The following is a 26,117-nucleotide window of genomic DNA, read 5'->3' on the forward strand; positions in this document are numbered from 1 at the left end:
ATAACGGAATGTTTTCTGGTGACAAGATTTTAGATGTAAATCATTAATGGGACCATCTGCTTTAATGCTGGCCTATCAAAGATGTATAATGCAGGATTTTAGTCTGTGCCAAAAAGATATTAATTACATTACCGTTAGAAAATTGTGTAAGTTGGCTCTTAACAATGCATTTTGTTGCAAGCCAAAAATTAGAGATACAGTGAGTGCCCAAGGAACACACTGTGCTTGTGATTTTTAACGGGAACTGTTCATAAACTTGTCATATTTGACCCTGAAATGAGCCTCCGACCACATATCTGCAGTATAACTATGACCATCTATTTCCACCTCCGTAACATCGTCCATCTCTGCCCTTGTCTCCGCTGCTGAAACCCTCATCTCGACTTTGTTACTCCCGACTTGACTATTCCAACGCACTTCTGGCTGGCCTCCCACATTCTATCCTATGTAACCTTGAGGTGATCCAAAACTCGGATACCCGTGTCCTAACTCGCACCAAGTTCCGCTCATCCATCATCCCTGTGCTCGCTGACCTACATTGGCTCCCGGTTAAGCAACGCCTCGATTTCAAAATTCTCATCCTTGTTTCCAAATCCTTCCATGGTCTCGCCCCTCCCTATGTCTGTAATCTCCTTCAGCCCAACAACCCCCTACCACCCCGCCCCCCCACACCCAAGATATCTGCACTCCTCTAATTCTGCCCTTTTGAGCATCTCTGATTATAATCGCTCAACCATTGGTGGCCGTACCTTCTGTTGCCTAGGCCCTAAGCTCTGGAATTTCCTGCCTAAACCTCTCCGCCTCGCTACCTCCTTTAAGGCGCTCCTTAAAATGTACCTCTTTGACCAAGCCTTTGGTCATCTACCCTAATTTCTCTTTATGTGGCTCAGTGTCAAATTTGTTGTCTTATACTACTCCTGTGAGGGGCCCTGGGATGTTAAAGGCACTATATAAATACAAGTTGTTGTTGTTGAAATTATGTATGGTTACATTTCCACTTTTTGCTTTTTATTGCTTAATTTTAAAAGCTTTTTTTAAACCTTTTGAATTGCAGTTGCTCATTAGTTACAACAGGGTGATTTAAACCTTTGCCAAAGGTGTCAACAGGGTGATGACAGATTGGCCACTCATTATACATCTCTTCCAAGGGGGTTTGTATGTGGGAATTGCTATATAAATGCAAGGTTATTGTTGCGTTATGCACAGAAAATCTAACAAGTTGGGACAACTGGGCTTACACAGTTCAAAGGGTTAAGTACTAATAGTTGACGAGTCTGATTTTCCATTCAGTAAGTTCATTTGGTTTAAACTGCTGCACTCTACACTGACGGTTCAGGATTTTATTTCTGTTAATAACAAAGGATATTACGTTAAAGAAGTTTTACATTTACCAAGCTTGCTTCCTTCGATGAACAGCAGCACTGCAAAATTCAAAGGAGCGGGGAGCAGCAGCTGCCCTAGTGCTCAAAGACATCAGTTCCTGAGGGTTTTCTGGACACTGAATGATTGAATGCTTTTGAGAGCAGTATGAATAAAAGACAGATTTTTAATTGCTGCTTGTCTGGGAGTGAGTCTCACTTCATCTTTGTTAAAAGTGTCAGAAGAGGCAACAGCAGGTATAACACACTGCACTCTCCACATCCAGGGGGATACTGTGCAGCTGGAATAGAACAGTGGAAAAGTACACAACCCTCTGCTTGTGTTGCATTTATATTTCTGACAGGACATATACAATTTGTGTTGTATTGTATTGTATTGTATTGTATCCCATATAGTTGGAGCTCGCTTTGGTTGGCGTTCTTTGGGATTTAGTTTCGGAGACCTTATTAGAAATGTATTCATGAAGATGGTGACCAAACCCAACAATGGAAACTTGTGCATGAGCTTCTCCAGGTTAGGCCATCCAGTGAGCTTCTTGAACATGGGCATAAATCCAGCCGACTAATGGAATGAATGTTTCCCCCCTCTGTTGGCTTTCTTTAGTGCTTTTCACGCTCTGGCACTTATGGTGCTACAGGAGGTGCTGTTGGAGTTAGGGTGTGGTGCTAGGGTAGAGGAGTAGAAGCTAGACTCACTCACATACCTTACACTGTGTGACACAATGGGTGATATCTTTCAACTTGATGAACACAAATGAAAGGGTAACTGCTGATGGTACAGCAGAGGGAGCGAGCAGCGAGAATTAGGCTGGTGTTGGGGGAATACAACATGTGCACAAGGATATAAGTTTATATAAAGGCTGAACATAGAGTAGATAATGTACAGGCAATGATTTACAACTGCAATCTAATTTCAGTTGCTTGGATTTTACTACTACAGTTGATGATTGAACTGCTCAATTTAACTGGCACCTTGCAATCATGTACAAGTAGTTGCATTTAACGATATAGACGTTTTTTCACATTTCAGTTCTATATTGGGATTTTTTAAAACATTTATTTATCAAATAATAGGTGATTGTTACAAATTTAGGTATGCCGAAGATACCTTCTTGGGTCTACTGGTATCATGCACTCCCTTAAGTGGTCTCAGTGCCTGACTTTTATGAGAGTTGATTCAGGTTGCCTTATGTCTACTTGTATGATATCTCTGGAACGGGTTCCTGGGTGGATTGGTTTTGCTTCCTACGTTCCACTGGTCTCTGGGAGAGGGTGGGTGGGGGTGATGGGGGGGAAAGCCAGGGGCTTGTCATTAGTCTGCTCTCCTGAGAAATGGCAGCCTGAGGCAGGTCTATTCCAGCCATTGCCATTCCACTGGGCCCTGTATCAGTATTCCCATTGATTAGCGGGAGGGAGGGCCTAATAGTAACGATCAGATTCTGAAAGTCTTGAGGTACAAACTGAAGCCTTGCCATCAGAGCCTGGAAACCGGTGCACAGGCTATTGCTTATTGAGTCCCCCACTGCCACCAGGGTAGCAGTCTGTGCTGAGGAGGATATTGACTGATCCCTGGCCCCTTTTAGTTAGGGAGCGTCTTCAGACTCATGTGAAGCTGCCACACATTCCATTGATGTCTATAACAAAGAAATAAACTTCCCTGATGTTGCTGCAAATAAGAGCTGTCAGTTTCTGACCATGGTTGGAGACGGGCCTCAGAGTTTGCATGGATGTGTGATGTTCCTTGAACATCCTTCCTTTCAGGTGATAACCCACGACTGATGGGTTCCACAAGTTTGAAGCCACGGCAGCCTTCTCCTCAGCCTCCGCTAAGAAGGTGGCACATCCTCACCCATAACCCATTCCTCTGGCTCCCTCATGTTCTGTCAATCCAGCTCAAGGAAATCAAGGGCAGCAGAGGCATGGGAGCACCATCATCTTCAAGTTCCTCTCAAAGTCACACGCCTTCCTGGCTTGGAAATATTTTGCCCTTCCTTCATCGTCGCTGGGTCAAAATCCTGGAACTGCCTCCCTAGCAGCACTGTGGGAGTACCTTCACCACACGGATTGCAGCGGTCCACAAGGCAGCTTATCACCACCTTCTCAAGGACAATTGTTGGAGATGGTCGTTGCGTGGTATTTGTGTGGCGTGAATGCTACTTGCCACTTATCAGTCAAATATAGTGGTTGAGTGGTGCCAGGTTCAGTTTCAAAATTCTGTAGATCATGCGAAACGTTATTTCAGAGATAATAGGATTTCTGTTGTATTGAAAATCTGTTTTGATTTAAATTATTCATCACTTAATGGTGTGTGGAAAAAGCTTTGTTTTGCTGACCTCAGCAATTTAATCCAGGAAAGAAACTGGAGAACAGTGCTGATCGTTGGGGTGTTAGTATTTGAATCGAATACACTCCCATATTACACAACAAATATTGGTTGATATTTGGCTGTTTCACTGATTTGTTGTACCTATTTTAAGGTTGTCACTTCTGGTTGCCTGCTGTGGCATGAGCTTTCAGTACATTGCTGCATTTACTGACTGGCCTTTCCTTTTACTTTCAGGTGTGACAATGGTTTTGGAGGACGCAACTGTGTACCCATTCTTCCCTTGCCGTCCATTCTCAAGGACGACTTTAATGAAAAACCACACCCTGACCTCTGGCCTGAAGTTCTTGGAGCCGAGAGGGGGAACTTGAATGGGGAAATCATCAAATCTGGAACAGCTCTCGTCTTTAAAGGGGTGAGGAATCTGTTATTGAGACGTACACTGTAATGGAAGATATTTAAACACAGGAACGGGCCTATTTTGCAAATGAGTACTCACGGTGGGGTATGTGTGGAACTTCATGGAGCACAGCCACGATATCACGGCATGCACTGCTGACAAGCAAGCCTCCTTACTGCCTTGTAACGTCGGCCAGTATACATTCTGCAAGAACAATAGTTTTAATTTTTTAAACCTGCAGTGATCGGTTTGACCCAGAATTATTTTCATCTCGCATTGTTGCCAAATACCATTTATATCTTAGCACATCGTGTTAATGTTATTCACCACTTAAACCCCTCCCATTATTTTGGATTTTGGACAGCACCATGATGCTAGGAGGGGATGAAACAGCTGTATTTCCATTAACGTGCTAGATCAACATCTCTCATATCTCATCCTCTCCCCGCCTTGTGTTGGTTGAGTATCATCCTGTGTCAACTCCTCATCTGCACTGTCTCTATTACCCCAAGTGAATCCAACTGGACTGCTGAGTGCAAGTGATACAGTGGACACATTTCTGCTGGCAGTCCCAGATGTTGGTCACTGTCTGTCTCTTTGTTTTCTCTCTCTCTCTCTCTCTCTCTCTCTCCCTCTCTCTCTCCTGCTTCCAGTTTCTGCGGAGATGACAAGAATGAGAATGAGAACAGCCATGAGTGTTCTACAGTCCAATTTCCCCTTCCTGTTAGGGTTCTCAAAGTATGGGTCTCAAAAGAGAAAGGCCATTCCTAATCATTGACCATTAGCACTTGGTAAGCACAAACCATGAGTGGGCACAGGTCTTCCCACATCTACAACCCCTACAGCATTAGCTGAGTGAGTTCCACAGGATTTCCATTCGTTCCGCCACAACCTGCAGTCTTAAAATGCAGGTATCTGCTGCCCCTTCTCCTGTAGCCTGTCATTCTTGAGAATTACATGCAACCTTCCCCGCCCGCCCCCCCCATTAGAAACAGATCCTGATTACTGTCACAGTTTCACTCGCCAAATATTTGTTCATTCTCCTCACCTCTTTTATGGAATTGACTTTGTCTAAGCAATATTAAAATGAACTGGTTTGCCGGATCCTGATGGTGTCGGTGTCAGGGCCATAGGCCAGTCGGAGTCTTGCCCTGCCACGCTTCACTAAGTGCAGCATTTCACTAAGTCGCTCGTGTTATACTCCAGCACCGTGTTCTTATTTTGTGTTTCAGTGTGACCCAAAAGAAGTTTTTATTTCAGTAAATAAAACAGATATTTGTTATTTCTGCTTAATAAAGAAATGTGTTCTTAATTGTAGTCCATGGAAAAAGCAAGCAGTTTCACGGATTTTATCGTTCTTAAGATAAAGGGAGACTGCATTTTAACACAAATCAATGTAGCAACGTGTCTCAAGGCAGCTGGAGGTTGTTCTGGTGAAAGCATCAAAAGAAAGTTGTCCTCCTCAATCATGAATAAACAAGAATTGGCTGTCAACATGTTGCATAATTTTAGATAAATGTATATCTCGTGCAGTTCAGTATAGTTAATACATTATGAACTGGTTTGAACCTTGACCGGATTTATTTCAGTTAATCAGCATGTCGCCTCATAGGTAGCCGCGGTCTTTACCTGACAGCTGTCTGGATCGGCACTGTACTTCATCATACGACAAAGAAGCTTTTGTTAATGTAGCATTGCACTCGCAGACTTGTTAACTTCATCAGAAGAGACCACAACAGGTCTAAATATCATTGTAATTTTCACAAACAATTCCAAGTCACATAGAAAAGAAAACTGAATTTTATACTATACTCCAGTGCAAGTGTGGTGCTGCCCAGTCTGCAATATCAGCCCCCCACCTCTTGAATGTAAATGGGAGCTGTTATTTTATCTGCTCTGTTTCTGCCTAATTTCCTCGTAACAAGAAACTTTCTCAATAGATCATTTTTCATTTACAGCCTTGCTCCTTACTAGTACAAAAAGCCACTGTCCACGTTATTGTGATATATTTTTGGTAGATCCTAACACTGGCGTCATTTAAATACTAATCCATGGCATGCATCTGCCCCAAAAGGCATATGACACAATCACTCTTTTAAAGACTCCTGGTCTGATATAACATAATTTAACAGCCTGGACACACTCAACAGTGCTGTCTATACTAGTGCAGTAAATAATACCTCATTAATCACAGTCCTTTTGACCACAAATGGAAGGCAATGACAATAATATGAACAAAATGAAGTATAATTTGTTGTGGGCTGCAGCAAAATTTCTTCCAAGCGTTATACTTTAAAAGGTTATAAAGTTTTTTTTTGTTTGTTAAATTGACACAGAGCAGATGTATTGTGTTAATACTCTAACACACTGCACAGTGTGTTGTTGGAGACACTTTTTGAATCTGTTACCTTCAACATATAAATATAGCCGGGTTAATTAAGATGTCCAATTAGTTGTACAATATTTATGAAAATAACAACACTTTCTCAAACTCATTTCTAAATCACACTTTGCAGGAATGCCATTAGCAATCTGCGTGCTCTTTGTACAGCTTACAATCCCATTGGTTCGACCAACTCACGTACCTCTTTGTTTCTTGCAGGAAGGACTGAGGATGCTGGTTTCCAGGGACCTAGAATGCACGAACACTTTGTACATTCAGTTCTCATTCAAGTTCATTGCGAAAGGTCTGTTTCTTTTCCGCAGCACGCCATATTTTTAAAAATCAATGCGGTGTAGTGATTCCACAGAGAGCAGACGATGTTGGTCAGAGCACTTGCACTTCATGTTGCAGAGATAAAAACAAGAACAATGGCAAACGTTATAAAATATATAAAATAATGCAGGAAACCTGAAATGGAGCAGGAAGTGCAGATATTAAAGTGTCAGCTGTGGCTCAGTGGCTAGCACCCTCGCCTCTGAGTCAGAAGGTTGTGGGTTCAAGTCCCACTCCAGGCACAGAAATCTAGGCTGGCAAGCCAGTGCAGTGCTGAAGGAGCGCTGCACTGTCGGAGGTGCCGTCTTTTGAATGAGACGTTAAACCGAGGCCCCGTCTGCTCTATCAGGTGGACGTAAAGGATCCCATGGCACTATCCTAGCCAATGTTTATCCCTCAATCAACATCAATAAAACAGATTATTTGGTCATGATCACATTGCTGTTTGTGGGAGCTGCTGTGCACAAATTGGCTGCCGCGTTTCCTGCATTACGACTGTGACTACACTTCAAAAAGTACTTCATTGGCTGTAAAGCGCCTTGGGACGTCCAGTGGTCGTGAAAGGCACTATATAAATGTAAGACATTCTTTATATGTGCAGTAGGTCAGTGAACATCTGAAAGGGAAAAATAGGTTAATGTTTCAAGTGGGACCCTTCACTATTTCTGTTTGTTATTGTAACTGAAGGAAATGTTGAAAGGTTCCGCCTTAAAGACTATTTTTCTGAACAATTTTCTGTCCTGAAGTCATTGACTGTTTGCTGTGGCACTGGTGCAAGTTGCATTCCTGTACCTCACTCAGTGGCTATCTTTCATATGGAACCTATAAAACATTAGGCTAATCAATTGTGGAGGGTATCAGAGGCCAGCCCAAAGGCCCCACACAGGCGCTTCACCATAGGTCAATCAGGAACAGCCACAATTTCCCCCTCCTCCCAGGCCATAGTATCCATTCTATGATGCAGTGGCACAGGGAGCTGTTGTTCATGTAGTACCCGACTGGTAGGACATAGTTTTACACTCATGATTCCTTGCGCAACGAGTTCCTGAGCTCGGGCTGTCGGGGAGGCATTGAGCAAAGATCAGGTGCAACCTCATATGGGAGGTTGGGGCAGAGGAAAAGCGTTTGATGGCGGCTGACTCCAGGCTGCTCCCCTGCACCTCCGAGTGACTTGATCAAGATCAACATTGAGAGCGAATGACTGTCCATTAGTTGACGTATTTACTGAGGCATACAAAAGATGGGCCTTACGCTAAACATCCGTAAGACAAAGGTCCTCCACCAACCTATCCTCACCACACAGCACTGCCCCCCAGTCATCAAAGATCCATGGCGGGCTCCGGACTCCGTGGACCACTTCCCATATCTTGGGAGCCTCCTATCAACAAGAGTAAGCATCGACGACGAGATCCAACACCGCCTCCAGTGTGCCAGTGCAGCCTTCGGTCGCCTGAGGAAAACAGTGTTTGAAGACCAGGCCCTCAAGACTGCCACCAAGCTCATGGTCTACAGGGCTATAGTAATACCCTGTATGGCTCAGAGACATGGACCATGTACAGTAGACATCTCAAGTTGCTGGAAAAATACCACCAACGATGTCTCTGCAAGATCCTACAAATCCCCTGGGAGGACAAGTGCACCAACATCAGCGTCCTCATTCAGGCTAACATCACCAGCATTGAAGCACTGACCACACTCGATCAGCTCCGCTGGGCAGGCTACATAGTCCGCATGCCAGACACGAGACTCGCAAAGCAAGTGCACTACTCTGAGCTCCTTCATGGAAAATGAGCCAAAGGTGGGCAGCGGAAACGCTACAAGGACACCCTCAAAGCCTCCCTGATAAAGTGCAACTTCTCCACTGGAGTCCCTGGCCCAAGACCGCCCTAAGTGGAGGAAGTGCATCCGAGAGGGCGCTGAGCACCTTGAGTCTTGTCGCCGAGAGCATGCAGAAATCAAACGCAGGCAGCGGAAAGATTGTGCGGCAAACCAGTCCCACCCACCCCTTCCCTCAACGATTATCTGTCCCACCTGTGACAGGGACTGTGGCTCTCGTATTGGACTGTTCAGCCACCAAAGAACTCACTTCAGGAGTGGAAGCAAGTCTTCCTCGATTCCGAGGGACTGCCTATGCTGATGATGAGTACGAGGTAACCTCAAAGAGGGGTGAGGAGAGAAAACAAACAAGTTACTGTGAGAGTACGGAGCACATACAGCTATGATTAAAAAAAAAATCCACAACAGCATCATCTGCAATAAGAGTCACAGACATCTGAGAGCATCCAGGAAAGTCTGTGTGAAGTCAGGAGTAAATACCGAACACTTCTGGTGACAAGCAACTTAAAATGACAGAAGGATTATTTCAGCCGATTAGAAAGCTAAATATTCAGCAATTGAGCTACTGAGAGGGTTTATTTATGATAACACCCGACCACCCGTTCATATTATTAATCCTGAAGAGAAAGGGGAGCACTCGGCTCGAATGCATGTTTCAAAACAAGTTAATTAATGGATTTTCCCCTCTGGTTAGAAGGAAAGCTATCTCATGGCTTGCACACAGTTACTCCAAAGACCTACCGCTGATCCATGCAATGTTTATGTAGAGTTTGGACTAATACTCACAGTCAGAATGTGGCTCACACATTTTAATTAAATGTATCAGCTTGGGCTTCAGACAAGTCTTATGGTAAATTGTTGTTATTCTGAGTATATATATATATAAAAAAAGATCAAACAGAAATTCAAGATTTGTGTTGTTTCTAGATCCAGAATTCAAAAATAGAGACATTTATTATGACCGTTTATATTATTCCACAGAATATTAAATTCCATTTGCAATTTGAAATATTATAATGCATTTCCATCAGTTGCGGTTTGCAGCTGTAATTAATTATGTGACTTCAATCATTTTTTCTCCTGTTTTTCTTGTATTTTTGACCCTCTTTAGTTTCTCCCCCCCTCCCACCCACTCCGCCGTTATGCATTATGCACAAGGATGGTTTCCCTGTGGGACAGTACCTGTCCTTGGCTCAACCTTGCTCCTTTAGCATACAAACTAGGCATGGTCCCGGCCTGCAAGACCATCAGCAGACCAGGGCCATTGGAGGGAGCAGCGCGTGCTGCTGCAGGAGGGCGACAGCTACAAAGCCAGGTCGTTGATTGCAGTGCGGGCAGGCACAGCAGGAGGGACGAAGGAGTGGCAAGAGTCCGTAGAGGGAAGTGACCGAGGCCCAGGAGAGGCGTGAATCTGGGGCCCAGGAGAGACGAGGGCCCAGAGGCAGCAAAGGCCAGCCCACACTGCGATATGTGTGCGCGCTCAGTCGGTGCAGCAGAGCTGGTCTCCAGTTAGTCTTGGGTAATACTTGCCACTGGACCAAGACCTAGCTCTGTCAAGCCCGTGTGGTGGCTGGTGTGCAACGGCCACCACACGTTAAAAAATCCATGCACAGGCATCTTCCACCCTTCACGATGTAGTTCGGGTCCTGGTCTCAGAATTGTCAGGCTGGTATCTTGACTGGCACCATCTCTACTGGGCAGAGGGGGTAGAGAAGAACAGTCATCTTTATTGTGTTTACTCTATCCAGAAGTGATATATAGGCAGGTTATTCCATCTGGTTGGGTTAACATATATACTGGTTGGAGTCAGGGAAATTCCTTTCATTTGTCAGCTTTCAAGTGTCAGCTGTGGCTCAGTGGGTAGCACTCTCGCATCTGAGTCAGGGGGTTGTGGGTTCAAGCCCTACTCCAGTGACTTGTGTACATAAATCGAGGCTGACATTCCAGTGCAGTGCTGAGGGAGTGCTACACTGTTGGTGGTGCTGTCTTTCAGGTGTGATGTTAAACCGAGATATCTTCTGCTCTCTCAGGTGGATATAAAAGATCCCATGGCACTATTTCGAAGAAGAGTAGGGGAGTTATCCCCGGTGCCCTGGCCAATATTTATCCCTCAATCAACATAACAAAAACAGATTATCTGGTCATTACTGTTACATCTTTAGATGCTCTGATAATGACTCCATGAGGCAAAGTATTGCACTTGACCTATAGTGACCTTAGTCCATTTAATATAACTCCAGAGTGAGGATCACACATGGTGGCCTGCCTTTTATACTAGGCCTGGCACCTCTATACAGGTAACCTACAAGTCTCCCACTGCAGTGCCCTCTGATGGCACACCTTAGTGACCATACAGCTGGTGTACAAGTTTCCCATAGTAGTGCCCTCTGGTGGCACATCATATGTAACAGTACAAGCAGTAAACATGTCTGGATACATGACATCACTCTCCCTCAAATCCTTAGTGCAAATTGCCTTCATACATTGACTGTGCTCTGGGCTTAGCTCTATCTAGTTGACCCTTGGAAGGTCGTTTCCATCTTGGGTGAGTAGGTGGTGTTTTGTTGGCAGTAGAGGTGCTGGTGGTTTCTGATTGTGAATCCATGACCACTCCATTCTTCCCCCCCACCCCCCCAACCACATATATTATGCAGTGGCTCATTACATTCATATACTAAAAAAATTGCATTTGCATCATTACATTTGTGGTACAGTTGTGAGGCAAGTACATTTGACTGGTGAGGTACATACTTGATACATACTTGGACTCAGTGCTGGTGTCAGCACCGGTGCGTGAGGACAAACTAGTTCCAGAGCTGCTGGGTGGTGTCCAGGTAGTTTGGTGGCGGCACGGTGCCTAGTGCTGGCAGTGGGAACCCGGTTGGCTCAAGTTGCCTGCTCTCGGGGCCTTTGCCATTGCTCCTAGCATCGGGCAGGTTCACAGATGCCTGTGACCTCCCTGTCCTTTCCTTACACCCTGGGTCGCTGCTGCTTCCTGAGGGGCAGTCATCTGTAGTGTGCAGGAAACTGCTGACTCACTTGCCTGGGCGTTCTTTGGTTTGGGATCCTGGCTGGTCCCGGTCCCGGTCCCATTTGGGAGACCCGTTGCGGGTGACCCTTCGTTCCTGGCTGTAGCGTTGGTGGCGAAAGGGTCTGGGGGCTGCGCCTTAAGCGCAGTTTGCTCTTTCAGGCTCGTGGCGGTTGGTGCCATCGTGTGCCTGAGAGGTGGAGCCGATCAGGGACAGGGTATCGATACTGGTGCCATTGCCCTCCTGAGATCGTTTGCTCTGCAGCTTGTTTATATTAGCTGTTTGTGGCCACACTCCGTGGTGCATCGCTCTGGTCTCAGGGATGCAGGCTACAGCATTGGGTAGCCCGCTGGACCTGTGTGCTCCCGATGGGTGTTTGCCCTCTACATTATCTGAATACGGTTGAAATCCTGCATCGCACAACGTTTCATTACTCATTGTGGATAAGCTGTAGCTCCGATCGCAATCGCACAACTTTTCTTTGCTTATTACATGCATAAAACTCTGATCATCAATTACAAGCTTTACATTTAACTCACAGTTGTGTTACATTGATTGAGAGTGTGGACCTGTCCCTTTAAGTGTGGTGGGTTGCTGGCCTCCTTTAAGAAAGCCTTGCTATCTTTACCCCAAACATCTTCTTCGCTTGATACCACATGTTGCTCCATCAGCGCTGCACCTCATGGTCTGGAGGCCACCATCTTTTCCTTTAGGGCTTCACCTTGTGGTTTGGGCGCCATCTTTCTTCCATCTATGATGTCGGCTACTGTGATCCTCTTCACCCCGGGTTCTGCCACTGAAGCTGGGAAGTCTCCTTTGGATCCGATTTTCTTCCTCCGGAGTCCTGCCACTGGAGCCTGGAAGGTGCGTTCGGGTCGTCTCAGCTGGATCATCTCCACGCAGTCGTGTTGAGCGGTCTGTGCCTCGGGTGCTGTGCTGGTCTGCTCTCTGGTGTCGGATCCAACCTCAGGTGGGAGCTTGTTTTGCCTCTGAGCACGGGGGACGTCGATCACTGGAAGAATGAAATCTTCCCAGCACCAATGGATCTTCTCCATCCACCTTCTTCTGAGTAGCATTGGTCCATCACCTGCAACAATCCACAGTGGTAACTTGTGCACCGAGCCATTATGGAGGAGCTTTACATCCGCACTACCAACGACTGGGATAAGTTCATTGGTGTAGGTGAGCAGCTTTGCCTGAACCGGGATCATTCAGCTTGATTGTCCCATAGCCTCTCAAAGGCTTCTTGATTCATTACTGACTGGCTCGCCCCCGTGTCCACCCCCATGAAGACTGGAGCGCCGTTTATCTCGACTTCCATTCTCAACGGGGAACACTCAGTAGTGCAAGTAAACATTCCATATACCTTATTGTGGGGCTGAGCTGCCTCTCTGACCGCCTCTTCATAATCCGCGCTGGATTCATGGCCCTCTGCAGACTCTTCATCAACACAGTGAGTCCTATTTCTTTTACACATTCGCTGGAGGTGACCCTTTGTGCTGCACCCATTGCACACATAGTCCTTAAAGCGGCACTGGTGAGCCCTGTGATTCCCTCCTCAATGTCAGCATGGTGCTAACCGATTAACCCCCCCCCGTCGGCGGACTCAGAGTTAAGGGACTCGGGAGCCTGTTCTCTCTCCCCTGAGGAGATTCACGTTCTACAGTCCAGCCCCTAAAAGGCGCCAGTCTGTGTACAGTACTTACCGGGTTTGAGTCCTGAGGATGAGTCATCCGTCTGGAGCCGCAGGTCGAGGTCATGAATGCCTGGCTCATGGTGATGGCCTTCTGCAGTGTGACTGTGGTATCCGCAGATAGTAGCCTGTGAAGAAGACCCTCGTGGCCGATTCCGATGACAAAAATATCCCGCAGCGCTTCGGTGAGGTGGTCGCCGAAATCACAAGGTGCCGCCAGCCTCCTGAGGTCTGCAACATATTTCGCGATTTCCTGGCCTTTGGGCCGTCAGTGGGTGTAAAACCGGTGTCTGGCTGTGAGGATGCTCTCTTTGGGCTTGAGTTGTTCTTGGATCAGCATTACAAGCTCTTCGTACGTCTTGGTCGTTGTCTTCGCTGGTGCCAGCAAGTCCCTGACGAAGCCATAGACGGTGGGCCCACAACTGGTGAGCAGGATAGCTCTGCGCTTATCAGCCAGTGTGGCCGGATTGTCGCCTGCTAGGTCATTTGCTCGAAAAATGATCGAGCCTCTCCACAAAGGCGTCCCAATCATCACCATCAGCGAACTGCTGCAATGTACCAAAGTTTGCCATTTTTGCGTGAAAGTCCGTAATCTCGTCGTCAATTTTTACGTCTTTAGATGCTCTTATAATGACTCCACGAGGCAAAGTATTGCACTTGAACTGCAGTGACCTTAATCCATTTAATATAACTCCAGAGTGAGGATCACACATGGTGGCCTGTCTTTTATATTAGGCCTGGCACTTTTGTACAGGTAACCTACAAGTCTCCCACTGCAGTGCCCTCTGGTGGCACACCGTAGTTACATTAGAGCTGGTGTACAAGTTTCTCATAGTAGTGCCCTCTGGTGGCACATCATATGTAACAGTACAAGCAGTGAACATGTCTGGATACATGACAGTTATCATATTGCTGTTTGTGGGAGCTTGCTGTGCACACATTGGCTGCCGCGTTTCCCACATTACAACAGTGACTACAATCCTAAAGTAATTGGTTGTAAAGCGCTTTGAGAGGTCCAATGCTCGTGAAAGGCGGTATATAAATGCTTTGTTTCTTTTTCATTTCACGGTGGTGAGTTTCACGGTGGTGAGTTTCAGTGTGGCATGTACACCAAGGTAACTAAAGCTGGTCCTTGACTATGCAAAGTGGCAGGATTCTCAAATTTGTCTGGGGGCATCTTGCTGTGTGAGGGACGTGCCCTCCTTACGCAAATTCTTTGGTGCTGTGAAAGATGTGGAGAGTGAGGTGGTTGGGTTGGTTAGAATGTCATCAAGTCCTTCAAAAGGCAATCTCCTTCATTTGCTAATTACACATATGGTGAGTTTCCTCAGTTCTCAGCGGAGCTTCTCAATAGGGAAACTGCTGACTTTCCATGGCATGCAAACTAAAATTAAGCATATTTTTTCTTTAAAGTGAAATTAATTTACTGGTGTCTGCCATTTCTCTAATAAATTACTTTAATGACAATTTTATTGTTCCCAACTCTGTGTTTTGGCTCAGGTGCCCCTGACCGCTCGCATTCTATTCTGCTGCAGTATTCCATCAATGGTGGCATTACCTGGCATTTGATGGATGAATTCTACTTCCCTCAGACAACAGAGGTCCTCTTTATTAATGTTCCCTTACCACACACAGCCCAGACCAATGCAACTCGATTCCGCCTCTGGCAACCCCACAATGAAGGTACCGAGCTGGAATTATGTTTACACTTGTGTCGTCGATAAATAGCTTTTGGGGTCCTTTGGAGAGGTCGTTTGCATTTTAATGTTAATTTAATCAATTTGTTAAAAGCTTACAGAATCAATTGTGAATTGCAAAATAAAAATACCTGTTCCATTTGTTAAAGCTGAAACATTGATATTCTGTTGCACTATACTGCTCAATGTGCATGTTTTATGGCTGAGGTTGAACAGGTGGGAGGATTACGGACAAGCTTATGCTGTGAATGGAACCTTTAGTACACTTTGTACTCACTCTCATCGCTATATGCTGTAAGGTTAGGAACAGCGCAGGAAGATGCAGAGTAAAGCTCACTCGATTCTGCCCCAACATGGTCAGCACCAACCTCAGAAAACCACCCCGTGACATTTCCATTTCTCACACCAGTGACCCAACTGAAATCAGAAACTCGCGTAGCGTGCAATTGTATGCTCAAACTTTGTAACGTTTTGCTGCAGAGCATGACGACACTGCACGTCAGGCTTAACTCAGCTCCCTCTCTATTCATACATAAAATGGGCAAGATCCCGTACACCTAGGCATATTACAACCCACCCTATTATAACAACACCACCTCCAGAGGCAGAAAACAAGTAATGGTGGTGTCAGCAGCAGTATAACTTCCCACAGAGTCAGCCCCTCATTCCTTCCAGTGCTAGACAGAACATTACCCACCTTTTCAACTCAGTTGTTAAGAATGTTGGTAAAGTTTCTTTTTTAAACACTACAATCTGATTTTCAGATTCTTCTACTGTCACTGAAAATGATAAGCTCAATGCGGTTTGATTTTGTCTGAAAAAACTTTCACTTTGACCATTCATGAAACTTCTCCACAGATTAAAATTGAGTAAGATTATTCAAAGCAACGCCAATTAATACTCTTTAATCTTTTTGCTTATCTTTATCCTTTGATTGTAATGGCTATTATATACAGTGTTAAACTGTGTGAATGCTGGGTTGAAAGCAAATCCAGACCTCTTATCTGTGTTTAAGAATCTTTAAGAAGGTACTGAATTAAATAGTCTTGTTTCATTTTTATGGAAATCTAAACCGATACAAGATTGTTGAATAGAAACAGAGATAATTAAGCTGGAATACACAATGGCAAACTTGTACAGAACTAAAATTGGACTTTTAATTAAGTTGCACAAAAGGCAGTTTTTTTGACTGCTGAGAAACTGTAGTAAAATTCACTCTGATTTTCTGTTCAACAACAAAGGAAAAAAGGAAGAAATATGGATCATCGATGACCTCATTATTGATGGGAACAATGTGAAAAACCCTGGTGTGTTGTTGGATACGTTTGACTTTGGACCCAAAGAGGACAACTGGTTCTTCTACCCTGGTGGAAACATTGGCCTCTATTGTCCTTATGTAACAAAGGGAGCCACGTAAGATTGAGAGCTACTCTTGTGGATTAGGATATTGGTCTGTAACTATGTGCAGTAATAACAAGGTTTTAGTAATCTAACCTGAACTCTGGAATTCCCTCCTTAAACCTCTCCACCTCTCTATCCCTCTCTCCTCCTTAAAACCTACCTCTTTGACCAAGTTTTTGATCACCTGTCCTAATATCTCCTTAAGCGGCTCGGTGTAAAATTTTGTCCAGTAACGCTCCTGTGAAGCGCCTTGGGATGTTTTACTATGTTAAAGGCGCTATATAAAAGCAAGTTGTTATTGTTGATGGTTAAAATTGATCTATTTAATATGACTATTCTCAAACTGTCCTTCAGCATAACATCCTTCACAACAAGTAACATCTAATTACTAAATGATCTGCTGTATGTTGTTTCACTAAGTAATAGAAAAAGCTGTTGTGTTGTCCACCAGAGAATGGTCATATTACAATCGACACCATGGCCTAGAAATACGCCAGCCTTTTTATAGGCATAAAACACCTGTGTCAGGCTCCCTTTACAAACTTTGTTAGCGACTGGCCACAAAACGTGCTGAATGTTCTCGGGCACTTGTCAGCCAAACCAGCGGTCCTTAAAGGGACCTCCTGAAAGATAAGTTGTGAGTTTTTTTACTTACCATGTTGTGGAGTCAGGAGGAGGAGGATTGCTCCCTCTGGCTACACATTAAATTTGTGGGCCACTTTTTTAAAAAAAAGATTGTGTTTCGTGGTAAGCAGGATCGTCATAGCATTGTTTCATTCATTATGCATGCCTCTGTACACCCTCAAACAACACTGTTTCGCAGTGGCTGGGCCCTGCCTTAGTGTGTAGATTTGATTTATTTGTTACTGTGCAGCTTTTATATTTTGGGTTTGTTTCTCCATTGTCAAGGGAGGAAGATTCCGCCGTAGTCTTCGTGTCAACTGTAGTTGGGGAACATTCCATCACTACACGCGATCTGGATGTTAATGAGAACACCATTGTTCAGTTTGAGGTAAAACTTAAGCTCTGGCTGTTAAGTTCGCCATGTTTTTTTTTACATCATACAACCTTCAGGCTACAACTGCACGGGGAGCGTATGGTGAGAAATCATGGCCTAGCAATTTGGCCGCGCAACGCCCGTTTTGCAGACACTAAACAGGACACTTATTTAAATGAAGGTCCTGCGTGCCTTGCAGGACCCGTTTCCGATTTCCGAATGCCCCACTGCTTCTCTCACCTCGTGCTGATCTCGCACTGCACAACGTGGCATTATCCCAGGGATGTACGGAAAAGACCCAGCAGCTGAAGTAATCTAAAATGGGCTCTCTGTTCATGGTACTGGACTCTTTATGATACTTTACCTAGACATCAGGGCAAGTGGAAACACTCTTGAAGACATAGGCAGCGAGGGATCACTTTTTCAGAGCAACCTGAAACAGATCCCCAAAATATCTCGAGTAAAATGGGTAAACATAACAGAACCCATTTTAAATAGGCCCGTTAAGTCCTGTCTTCAAAGAAATAACCAAAGAACAAACAAAGCATCATTCTGCTAATATTACCACCAGTTATTTTTAGGCCTAAAATAATAGCACCAGATACAATCAGCGATGAATACTACACAATGCATAAACATAATAAAATACCGAATGACATATTTTGTCCTGGCAACAGCTTTAAGAGAGTTAATAGAGGAATAATCTGGGGCAGATTGAAGTTCCTCTACAAATATTTTGAAATTCCAATTCATATTTGTTGACTCAAAGCCATGTTGCACTCCCATTGAAAACCGTGCAAGAGCAATTGTTCAAAGCTGGTCATATGCCTATAGCAATTTATGAGATCTTTGTTATGAATAAAAGAAAAGATATACTTAAGCTGTTTCCATTAATGATGCATATTTCCTTCATAATTTTAGATCAATGTTGGATGCAATATCGATAGTTCAGCTTCAGACCCTATCCGATTGGAGTTCTCGCGGGATTTTGGAGCCACCTGGCACTTGCTTCTGCCGCTCTGTTACAGTAGCGGCCACATCAGCGCACTCTGTTCTACCGAGCTCCATCCCAGCAGCACATATTATGCTGGCACCACCCAGGGTTGGAAGAGAGAGGTAATCCACTTTGGCAGGCTCCATCTATGTGGGTGAGTTTCGATTTCAGAACATGAAGAATTTCATTTTTGCATTATTTAAACCTGACTTTCCTCTTTCCGCACACTTGGACCATTCATTTTAGGACCCAAAAGAGTTAATCCTTTATTAATTGATCTCAAACCCACCTTAACTACTCCAAATAGCCCCATATTTACTCGGATCATACCAGAACTGCGAGTTAAACCTATCAGGAAAGATGGAACAGGCTGGGCCTCTTCTCTAGAAAAGAAAAGATTGAGGGTTGACCTGATAGAGGTCTTTAAGATTATGAAAGGGTTTGATTGGGTAGAATTAGAGAAGATATTTCCACTTGCAGGGGAGATCAGAACTAGGGTCCATAATATGATAGTCAGTAATAAATCCAATATAGAATTCAGGAGCAATTTCTTTACCCTGAGAGCAATTAGAATGTAGAACTTGCTACCAGAAGTCATTGAGCCTAGCATAGTTGCATTTAAGATAAAGCTAGATAAACACATAAAGGAGATAGGAATAGATGGATATATTGATGGGGTTAGGTAAGAAGGGTAGCAGGAGCCTCGTGTGGAACATAAACACCGACATGGATGTGTTGAGCCAAATGGTCTGTTTCTGTGCTGTAAATACCAAGTAAATTTTCTCCAAAAATACATGTTTTGCTTCTGGAGCCAATAGGTTCAGGTTTGCTCTCTCAATCAGTAGTCAGGCACGTTTTTAGCCAGCCTTACAGTACAGTGTAAGTACTGCAGTTCCTAACACTAGTTCCTAGTGTACAGGAATAGCAGCTTTTCTTAGAAAATGGAGAGTTCTCACTGGTACAGTAAACGATGCTATACTGTGTCTAGCAGATAAGGCATTCTTTTGGTGCAGAGGAAGATTTTTTGCCAATTTATTAGTGGAGTGGTAACAGGGTGGGGCTTTCACCAGGCCACCCGACCCCGCTGTGACCTCCGACATATTTTCCTGAGTCGGGGTCAATTGGAAAGGAAGGGCGGAGCTCCCGGTGGTGTCTCCACTCTGCAGAGGGAGCCCACCAGTGCACAGCAGGAAACCCAAGTGGTGCTGCAGCACTCGAGGTGCGAAGAGCTCTAGCTAAAGGGGGCCGAAGGTATTTTGTGAAAAAGGCTTGACATGGGCCAATATTGCTGCAGCAGGCAGGAAAGAAAGGGAGGTGGCCAAAAGCAGGTCCTAACCCTCCATCACATGATTTGGCAATCTTAACAACACCGTGTGAGTCAGTACTGCCACCCCTGTTCTGGTCTTACAGTGGGTAAGCAGAGAAGTTCTCCTAACCCCTGGAGAATTCTCCAGTCGCACTTGGTCCAAACCAAAGTTCACCAGTAATTCAGACCTTTTTGTCTGTACCTATTCCCAGTGCCAGCTTTCCTTGTGCATTTTTCTTTTGGCTCTCATCTCTTTTTGTGACCCTCTTCAGTTTCCAGGCCAGGAATGTCTCCTTGATCACAATTGCTCTGCCATCCTTAGCATTTATTTTTTTATCCATTTTTGAGATTTATTTTGCAGCCAATCTTTCGGTGGCCCCATGCCACAGGTAAAAGCGCAGACAGGCACAATGCTGCCAGAACGAACAGGCCATCTGCCTGCCCTCTCGGGCAATGCAATTCTATTCTGAACTGTAAAAGAACCCGTTACAAGGGATGCTCTGAGCTTGCAGTGATTGGTGACCTATTGCTCATTTGAGTTTTCCTACCAAAGACAGACTATTATCCAATTCAAGCGAGGCAAATGTCCAAACCAACTGTTTGTTTGTTTTTTGTACAACGCCCTTTTTATTTTGTCTCATCCCGCGCGACAATCTTCCCCAGATGAGCACATTTTATTGATTCTTATAAGTTTATTTTCATATAGCTTGCTCAATGTATTGCTACTTCTGCTCACAGGTCTGTGCGGTTCCGATGGTACCAAGGGTTCTACAGGCCAGGCTCTCAACCAGTGACCTGGGCCATTGATAATGTTTATATTGGACCCCAGTGTGAGGAGATGTGCAATGGACATGGCAGCTGTATCAGTGGAACCCAGTGCATTTGTGACTCTAGGTATTCCGGACCGACCTGCAAAATCAGCTCCAAGAACCCAGATTTCTTGAAGGGAGATTTTAAAGGTACGTGAAAAAATATATTTGTAGGTTAGGGAGGCATGGGCTAAATGAAGTAGCATGGTGCTGCAACTGTGGGTGTGGAGAGTGAAGGCCACTTCTCATTGACATGTTGATTATAAACATTCAGTGTATTTTATGTTGAATGTGGAAAATGAAGGTGTTTAAAAGCAAGGAGAAGGGAGGGGGGTTATGTCTTTTCATTTGCTTTAGATCACCTATCAAACGATGTGGAACATTCATTCAGATGATTAATAGCTATCGACCAGGGTTGTCCACCCCTTTGCTTGCCAACCCATGGTTTTCTGTCCGTTAAAATGAATGGGCGGAAAATCGCAGGTTGGTGGGTGTAGAACTGGAAAATCCCAGACGGTATTTTGAGCTTCAGCAATTAGGCCCATCTGTGGAATGTGAATTTTTGCTCCACATTAACATCCACTCTCTCAGTCAATAGGATCATCAGAATTGGAGGGACGGGAGGAGGGAAGAAGTGTTTAATCACGATGCTCTGGACATCATGGTGTGGGGCAGGCTTGATTGTGCAGCTAGTCTTTTCCTGGCCATCAATTTTGTATGTTCATATTATTCAATAGAAAGAAATATTTGTATTTATAAAGCACTTTATCATGGCATCAATCTGCTTCAAAATATTTCATGCAGTGAATTGCTGTTGGCAGTGTGGTGACTGTTATGTAAACAAACATGGCAGCCATTTTCACCAGCAACAGCCCATCAATGGCAGCAAGACCAATGACCAGTCTTCCTGCTTTTTGGTTGTATTTTTTTGAGGTGGGCATGTTGGTCAGGGAATCCCTGCCTTTTGAGTTGTGCCATGAGTTCTTAAACCTGCACTTGGACATTCTCCCAAAGCACAGGACCTCCAACAATGCAGCACCCCCCTGCCTCCCCCGTACATTACTAGAGGACTCAAGTGCTGGATCGGGGGCTTAAACCCCCAAATCCTTGACTCAATGACAAGAATGTTACCAATTGAACCACATTTACACTGCCAATGGGCATTAAAAATGTCTAGGATTATTGGTCTCCCAGAGTGAGAGTGCTGATTGAGCAGCCTCAAGCAGGTTAAGAGTGATGCATTTTAAATTAAAGAAATATAGCACCTTTCACGACCACTGGATGTCTCAGTGCTTTACAGCTAATTAAGTACTTTTTGGAGTGTAGTCACTGTTGTAATGTGAGAAGCGGGGCCCCTCTGTTTAACGTCTCATCCGAAAGAGGGCACCGCCGACAATGCAGCACTCCCTCAGCACTGCACTGGAGTGTCAACCTAGATTTATGTGCTCAAGTCCCTGGAGTGGGACTGGAACCCCACAACCTTCTGACTCAGAGGCGAGTGTGCTACCCACTGAGCCACAAGTGACACTGACACTAAATTTAGCATTGTTGCCAGTAAAGAATATCCAAAGGGTAAAAGTTTAGAAATCCCTAATACATGAAAATAATATATTTTCTAAATCCTACGCAACAATATTTCCTAACCACGTTGGCTTGAAAATCGATCAACTGGTAAGGCCAGATAAAGTATGATTTGTGTTTATCTAGTTTTGCATGCTAATCTTGACTTATTTTCATTTTCAGGCCCAACAGAATCAGAGAAATTTTTGGTGGCCAGTGGTGGAAAACCATCCAGGAAATGCGGCTTAATGTCCAGTGGAAACAGCCTCCTCTTCAGTGAAGAGGGGCTGCGCATGCTGATGACTGTAGATATGGATTTGTCACATGCAAGGTATTTAGAACACATTCAGTCACTGGGCTTTTCTTCCTCACTTGTGCACCAGTTACTTTCAGCCTTTTGTAAAGAGACCTCCTGTTAAGTGCTCTATTCAAAAATAATTTCAAATGAAATAAGGTGTAAATGAGAGAAGTTCATTCAGGCAATCAGGCTCGCTGTTCTTTAGGTCTCTGTACAGGTCTAACTAAATAATTTGTGTCTCCCATCTGTCTTCATACAGACTGCTGTCTCCTCATACTAGGCACAAACCCTCACCACATTTAAAAAGTACTTCACTTGAAGTGCCATAACCTACAAGGCTACGGACTAAGAGTTGGAAAGTGGGATTGGGCTGGACAGCTCTTTGCCGACACTGACACACCATGCACAAATGGCCTCCTTCCATGCTGTAAATTTTTATGATAATAAGTCCATTCCTATTTCCATTGAAGCTGTATTCATTGCACCAAGTGACAGTCTATTCTAAATGTTGAATAATAACTTCCCAAGTCTGCTTTAGATTTGGGTCCCCTTCATGTGTATCAATGTCTCCATTTCTCTTTCCGTCCTTTGGGCTCAATTTTCCCCAAATCCGTTTTTTTGCATATTTCAAGTCCTGTTTTTTTTTGATCCCGATTGCTCAAAAAAATAATTTGCAAGTTTCCCCGTTCTAATTTTTTTAATTGGTGCCGCGCAGTCATTCCTTTAGCTTTGGGGGGTGGAGCCTAACGTCAGCGCCGAAAAAAGGAAGCCCCCCCCCCTCCCACTTCTGCGCATGCGCGAAAAAAGAAATCACGTTTTTGACGTGACTGCTATGAGCGCACATGCCCAGTACAGCTCCCGGTCTGCATTCGGCCATTTTTAAAGAGCCAGTTGTGTGTGAGAACTTTAATTCTCAGTGGAAAAATCAGAGCTGCAATACAATATGCAACGCGTCTCAAGGACCAAGAATTTCTTACAGGATGAAGTGGAGGCACTAGTTACTGTAATTGAGGCCAGATGGCACGAGCTGGGCACCAGCAGAGGTCACATAAAAGTTTCACCAAAAGAAATGAAGAAACGCTGGAACCAACTTGCAGAAGATTACTGTGCAATGGGGACCACCCCGAGGTCTGGAGGCCAGTGCAAAAAGAAATGGCAGGACCTTGGTCAAGTAGTTAGTCAAAGTAATATTTTCATTTATTCACTGAAATTGCAATTGGAAATGTGACCATCTGTATGTCCCACCCAGCAGAAAGACACACTCTTTCAAAAGTTATATTTTCATCTTTGCAGAGGAAGGTGGCACACAACAAAAGAGAGAGAACTCGAACAGGAGGAGGCCCGGCAAATCTGCACCCACTGACACACTTGGAAGAGAGGGTCGCTGCTTTGATGGGTCCTGCCTGGGGAAAAGCAACCACCACTGCACAAGCTGGGCCCACACTCGAGGGAGAGGGTAAGTCCTGCAAATTCCACATTTTGGCTTTGCTAAAAGCTAAGTACTGTGTGGGCTAGCCATGCTTCGGTTCATGGGGATATCTCTGTCAGCTACGCTTCGGTTGATGCAACGTGCTATCATTCATCGTAGTCCTTCAAATGAGCCTGCTGCCTGCGCTGTGTGAGCCTACTCATGCCACCCACCCTGCCCCCTCTTCTGCTGCTAACCATTTGTCTGTTCTGTTATATTTTGCAGAACTTGAGGCCGACCCTGACGAGGCTGAAACCAATGCAGGAGATGATTCAGACGCGGACGAGCCTGAAGAGGAGAACATCTTCCAGACTATGAGCATGGGGGGATGGGCAGAGGGAGGGGGAGAATGAAGCCCACACTATTGTATTCATTCTGGAGGAGGTGCAGGTGCCACTCATTGAGATGCCAGCCCCTTTCCCGAGTGGTGCGAGTGTTGGGACATTCCATGGTTTCACAATCCGAGGCTGCGGGTCCCAGTGGAATGCAGCGAGCCACACCCAGGGTCAGGAGGGGAAGGAGAGCTCGACAGCGCTCTCCTGAGGTGCAGGATCTAACTGATGTGGTTCAGATGATGGCAATGAGTGCGGAGAGCATTGACATTACACGATCAGTCCTGGACACCATCAGTGGGGTGGGTGATGAGATATCGGGACTGTTGGAAGAAGTAGCAACACTCACGAGAAATGGTGAACATGATGGAGGGAATGTTGCAGGTAGCTGATACACTGTTGGGACACATGAGGGAGGGAATGTTGGAGTTAGCTGCTGCAATAAGGGAACACGCCCAAACCATTGATGCAATCAACTGCCACTCCCACTCCAATCCCCAGACCAGCCTCTGAAGAGGCTCAAGCCGGGCCTTCCACATCACCGCCTGCCCACGCCCCTCCCCCCCATCAAGAAGTGTGCATTACCCGAGATGCTCGAAAGAATAAGCTTAGTACCAACCCAAGAAACATTGCGCCACTGCCTGCGGACAGGGGTGAAGTCACCAAGACTAAGCACAACGGGTGGTCTTACAAGAAGGTGGAGGAGAGATGGGTGCAGCCTTTCTTTGCTGCTGCTGCTGCTGCTGCTGCTGTTGTTGTTATTATTGTTGTTACTGTTGTAACTGTTGTCAAATTAAAAATTTTTTGCAAGTGATGTAAATTTACAAGTTTGTAAGTGATCTTAAATTTTTTGAACTGACGAAGAATCATTTCCATCATTTGTTCCATTAACACAACACAACATTACGGAACAGGTCCAAACAGTAAACATGGTCCATTTGGAATAGTTGTCGCTGAGCCTTCAGGCAGCAAAGCGTTCACCGGATGAGCTGCTGGCGCAAGGCTCGAGCAATCGTTAAAGGGGCACGACGGCCCGCCCTCCTCCGCCATCGTGCTCCGGGTTCAGGTAGTTGCATGGCTTCCTTGTCCTCCTCCTCATCCTCGTCATCTGCTGCATCCTCCTCATCATCAGTCACTCTCACCTCAGGTGGGTCTTCTACTACCAGCTGCTGCTGCCTCATGATGGCTAAATCATGCAGCATGCAGCACACGATAGTGAATTGACTGACAATCTCAGGGGAGTATTGCAAGTAGCCTCCGGAATGGTCCAGGCAGCGGAAATACTGCTTCAAGATGCCAATGGTCCTCTCTATTATGCTGCGCGGCGCAATGTGCAACATGATGTACTCCCGGTCAGCTTCTGTCCGGGCTACTCGTAGGGGCGTCATGAGCCAGGTGGCGAGGCCGTACCCTTTGTCCCCCAGTAGCCAGCTTTGCCCTTCTGGCTGCTGGGGAAAATGGCCGCTATAGCACTCTTGCATAGGATGAACACATCATGGGTGCTCCCAGGGTATCTCGCATCAACTGACATGACGTGTTGCATGTCATCACAGACGAGCTGCACAATCACGGCGTGGAAGCCTTTTCTGTTCCTGTACATCTCGGAATCCTCCAAAGGTGCTCGCAAGGTGATGTGGGTACAATCAATGCAGCCCTGTACCTTGGGGAAGCCAGCAATCCTGGAGAAGCCCACTGCCATGTCACGCATTGCCTGGGCTGGGTTATGGGGAACTTTATGTAGTCATTCCTCGAGCATATAATGCAGCAGTCACCTGCCGAGTGCAGATATGTGTTGCATGTTGAGAAATGGCGCACAGATCCACAGTTGTGGCCTGGAATGATCCAGGTGCTTAAAATGAAAGTGCAGCTGTAACCTTTA

The 26,117-nt window shown here is 45.2% G+C and overlaps 1 protein-coding gene across 1 annotated transcript in view; it reads left to right on the forward strand.

Moving 5' to 3' along the window:
- LOC139277976 (reelin-like) overlaps positions 1–26,117 on the forward strand; it is a 411,305-nt gene that overhangs the window by 327,759 nt on the left and 57,429 nt on the right. Inside the window, exons 36-43 of the mRNA XM_070896619.1 lie at positions 3,940–4,117; positions 6,705–6,789; positions 14,877–15,059; positions 16,315–16,486; positions 17,384–17,486; positions 18,393–18,619; positions 20,510–20,730; positions 22,324–22,471. Of these exons, the coding sequence (XP_070752720.1) occupies positions 3,940–4,117; positions 6,705–6,789; positions 14,877–15,059; positions 16,315–16,486; positions 17,384–17,486; positions 18,393–18,619; positions 20,510–20,730; positions 22,324–22,471 (1,317 nt within the window). The remainder of the gene's footprint in view (positions 1–3,939; positions 4,118–6,704; positions 6,790–14,876; positions 15,060–16,314; positions 16,487–17,383; positions 17,487–18,392; positions 18,620–20,509; positions 20,731–22,323; positions 22,472–26,117) is intronic.

This window comes from Pristiophorus japonicus, chromosome 13 (assembly GCF_044704955.1).
Source record: "Pristiophorus japonicus isolate sPriJap1 chromosome 13, sPriJap1.hap1, whole genome shotgun sequence".
Classification (NCBI taxonomy): domain Eukaryota; kingdom Metazoa; phylum Chordata; class Chondrichthyes; family Pristiophoridae; genus Pristiophorus; species Pristiophorus japonicus.